Below are 2,822 nucleotides of genomic sequence, written 5' to 3'. Positions count from 1 at the left end.
TTTTGAATTTTAGATTTTTACTTTATTTCAATTGACCAGTTCTTGGTGATGGCAAGAAATCCAAAATATGGTTTTTGCTGTTTCAGTAGTAAGAGATCTCGTGTCTCAAACTGCCTTGCTAATGCACTTACTTTTGAGGGAGATTCTTCCATGTAGTATAGCACATATTTGGACATTGTAATTTGTAGCCAAAAGGTTATCATTTTACATTGATCTACATGTATTACCAGTACAACAAAGGGACACAATCAAAATGCTGGTCTTCTAACATTTGTGTAGGATGTGCCTTTGCTGGGCATATTCTTTTCGGTGAGGTATGCATGATTTATATTATACTGGTGCCATGTTCATTTCACACAATGACCTCAAATAAGAAGGAAATCTCTTCATGTACAATTTTTCAGACTACATGTATATTGATTCGGCACAAGATGGCTAATTGAAAGCTGATGACATGATCTGTATGTCTATGGGTTTTGCTTGGAATAGAGAAAAATTACATTGTTCTTTTTGACAGATACCCAGTATCGACATGTGTTGTACATGTATTATAACCTGAACATCCTGGTTGTGTGCCTTGTTTTGGACCGCCCAAACCACCCTATTTTCGCATTACAACTGCTACAAAATAAGCTACATGTGTATACATAAGACTAGCCTTCCCTGACAGCAGCTTAATCAAACACTGCATGCTAGTCACTACCACTATGTTTTATTGTGGTAAACTGTCAACCAACTGTACTAAATTCTTTGCACTGCCGTCCATTCTACAGTTATTTTTCTGTCATCTTTCCCATTTTTGATACCTGCATTAGGTGGAGGCGACACTTTCCACATGTCAAAGACTTGTAATGATAACACATTGTACCATGTACATAACCTTTCATGTTTTGGGATGTAAATAAAGAAAAAATGTTTGAATATCAATGTCTTGAGTCAGCTATGATTGTATTTCACTCCTTGTTTCCCATGATGCCAGGGAGAGTTTACTTGCAATCTTTCTTATAATTTATTTCACTCTCAGAATTTAAATATACATATATAATATCATATAGGCCAGAGCAAGTAAATGTCATGGATGACATCCTCTACACATTACAAATTTAATGCAATGGGCAAAAAAAGATGGTGAAAGGAAAAAAAGACTAAATTCTCAACATAGATACCAAACATTACATAACATGACTATTACTATTGTCGCTTCCAATACAGCACTTTAGGGTACTACACTAGTGTCACTTAGTAGCGTCAATTCCATTACTACTTTATACAGCAATATAAATAACAAAAGTGTACAGTGACACATACCACAAACCAAAGTGAATACGATAGACTATTACAGTCGTGCATTTCGCACCATTCTGATCGAGGCAATTTGTTTTTGCTCTTTCACCCAGTGATGAAACTTTTCAAAGTCCATTCTTGCGAGTGGGTCCTTGTACTCAGGAAAAGTCCTGTAAACACTTGTGCAGTCTTGCACATTCGAGTCCAGGATTTCATCCAGCATTGTCTGTATGTCCTTCTCCTTCCTGGCCACAGTTCGCTCTCTGGACTTCACATGACTCTTGCATTTCTGCTGTAGGTTTTTGACAACCTCACTTACAACCTGGTTGGTTTTACAGATTGTTTGTGCTGACTGAAAGGTCTTGTTTGATCCTTCCGTCTGAAGCCTTTTCTTTATCTCACCCACCTGCAGCTCAACAGCGTTGTCATTGGGGATATTTTTCCCAATACCCCCCTGCAGGTTTACGCAAGTGTTCCACTTATAGTCGAAAGCTGCAGAAGGGGTGAGGATTGCCATCTCATATGCCAACATCCGCCAAAGCCAGATGCAGTACTTGGTATGCTTGAGGCTATATGCATAAAGCATTTCCAGCTTTGCATTCCTGAACACTCTGTCTCCATCGCCCATCTTATAGCTATCCTCGGTATCTCTTCGCAGGAAACCCATGCGGCAAAAGGATGAGATTACGGAAATGGCACTCCCGGTGCTGCTCTTTTTTCTACTGCCATTGTCTTCCTGATTGACAGGTGCTGTGTTCAGATTGATGTTGTGCTCTTTCTCTAGGTGTTTGGTGAAGTTCTTCTCACGCACATATTCCTTGGCACAATGGGCACACCTGAACTTGCCATTAGGTTGCTTCATTGTGTCCAAGAGGTGCTGTCTATTGTCCAGAGCCTGTGTTTGTTGACTCATGTCATCAATGTCCATGGCCTCCTCTTCGTCTGGTTCCAGGAGTTGCTTTCTAATCTTCCTGACCTGCTCAAGTAGCCACGGGTACTTGGGCTGGGCTGGTGGGATGTTGACTACTGGCCTCCCATCCATGCTGGAAATGCCAAAGTGACGGCATGCTGTGGCCAGTGTGTAGGCATCCAGGCAGTCATCCACAAAGGCCTGATGTGATCTGAAATGCATAAATTTCAAGCTATTAAAACATTTATGTAATGTGTTATGTTCTGAAGAAGGACAGTTTTTCCTTCCACATACAGTCTGTCCTACATACAGAATGGCAGCATGAAGTTTAGTTGTTTTAGTCCTTTGCTCAGGGGAGGGATGTGGAGTGAAATATCCTTTGTTTGCACACAAATCCTAAATCTAATTCTAATTGCACATGTAGTTGCTGGCCATACAGAAGTCTCTGTACTTTTGCCAAGGAAATTCCTCATTTGTGAATTACCTGTAAGCTTTTGTCACAGACTTTGGCCCTTCAACATCTCGCCTGTTTATGATATTCCTCAGGGAATATGGCAGAGCCCTATCTCCAGCCACTGGTTCCTTGTAGAACTCCTGGTACATACCCTGTATGGGTGCATAAAAGTGT

At 40.6% G+C, this 2,822-nt stretch overlaps 2 protein-coding genes across 2 annotated transcripts in view; one reads left to right on the top strand and one right to left on the bottom strand.

The window, feature by feature from the left end:
• LOC118427909 (ATP-dependent DNA helicase RecQ-like) overlaps positions 1-268 on the top strand; it is a 1,493-nt gene extending 1,225 nt beyond the window's left edge. The window contains exon 3 of the mRNA XM_035837874.1: positions 231-268. Coding sequence (XP_035693767.1) covers positions 231-268 — 38 coding nt within the window. The remainder of the gene's footprint in view (positions 1-230) is intronic.
• Positions 269-2,267: 1,999 nt separating this feature from the next.
• The window catches only part of LOC118427808, a 4,814-nt gene continuing 4,259 nt past the window's right edge, over positions 2,268-2,822 (bottom strand). Inside the window, exons 5-6 of the mRNA XM_035837769.1 lie at positions 2,679-2,800; positions 2,268-2,405 (exon numbers count right to left, since the gene is read on the bottom strand). Of these exons, the coding sequence (XP_035693662.1) occupies positions 2,737-2,800 (64 nt within the window). The 3' untranslated portion in view covers positions 2,268-2,405; positions 2,679-2,736. The remainder of the gene's footprint in view (positions 2,406-2,678; positions 2,801-2,822) is intronic.

Source organism: Branchiostoma floridae, chromosome 12 (genome assembly GCF_000003815.2).
Source record: "Branchiostoma floridae strain S238N-H82 chromosome 12, Bfl_VNyyK, whole genome shotgun sequence".
NCBI lineage: Eukaryota > Metazoa > Chordata > Leptocardii > Amphioxiformes > Branchiostomatidae > Branchiostoma > Branchiostoma floridae.
The sequence above is the reverse complement of the archived record's forward strand: the minus strand, read 5'-3'. Positions and strand labels throughout refer to the sequence as shown.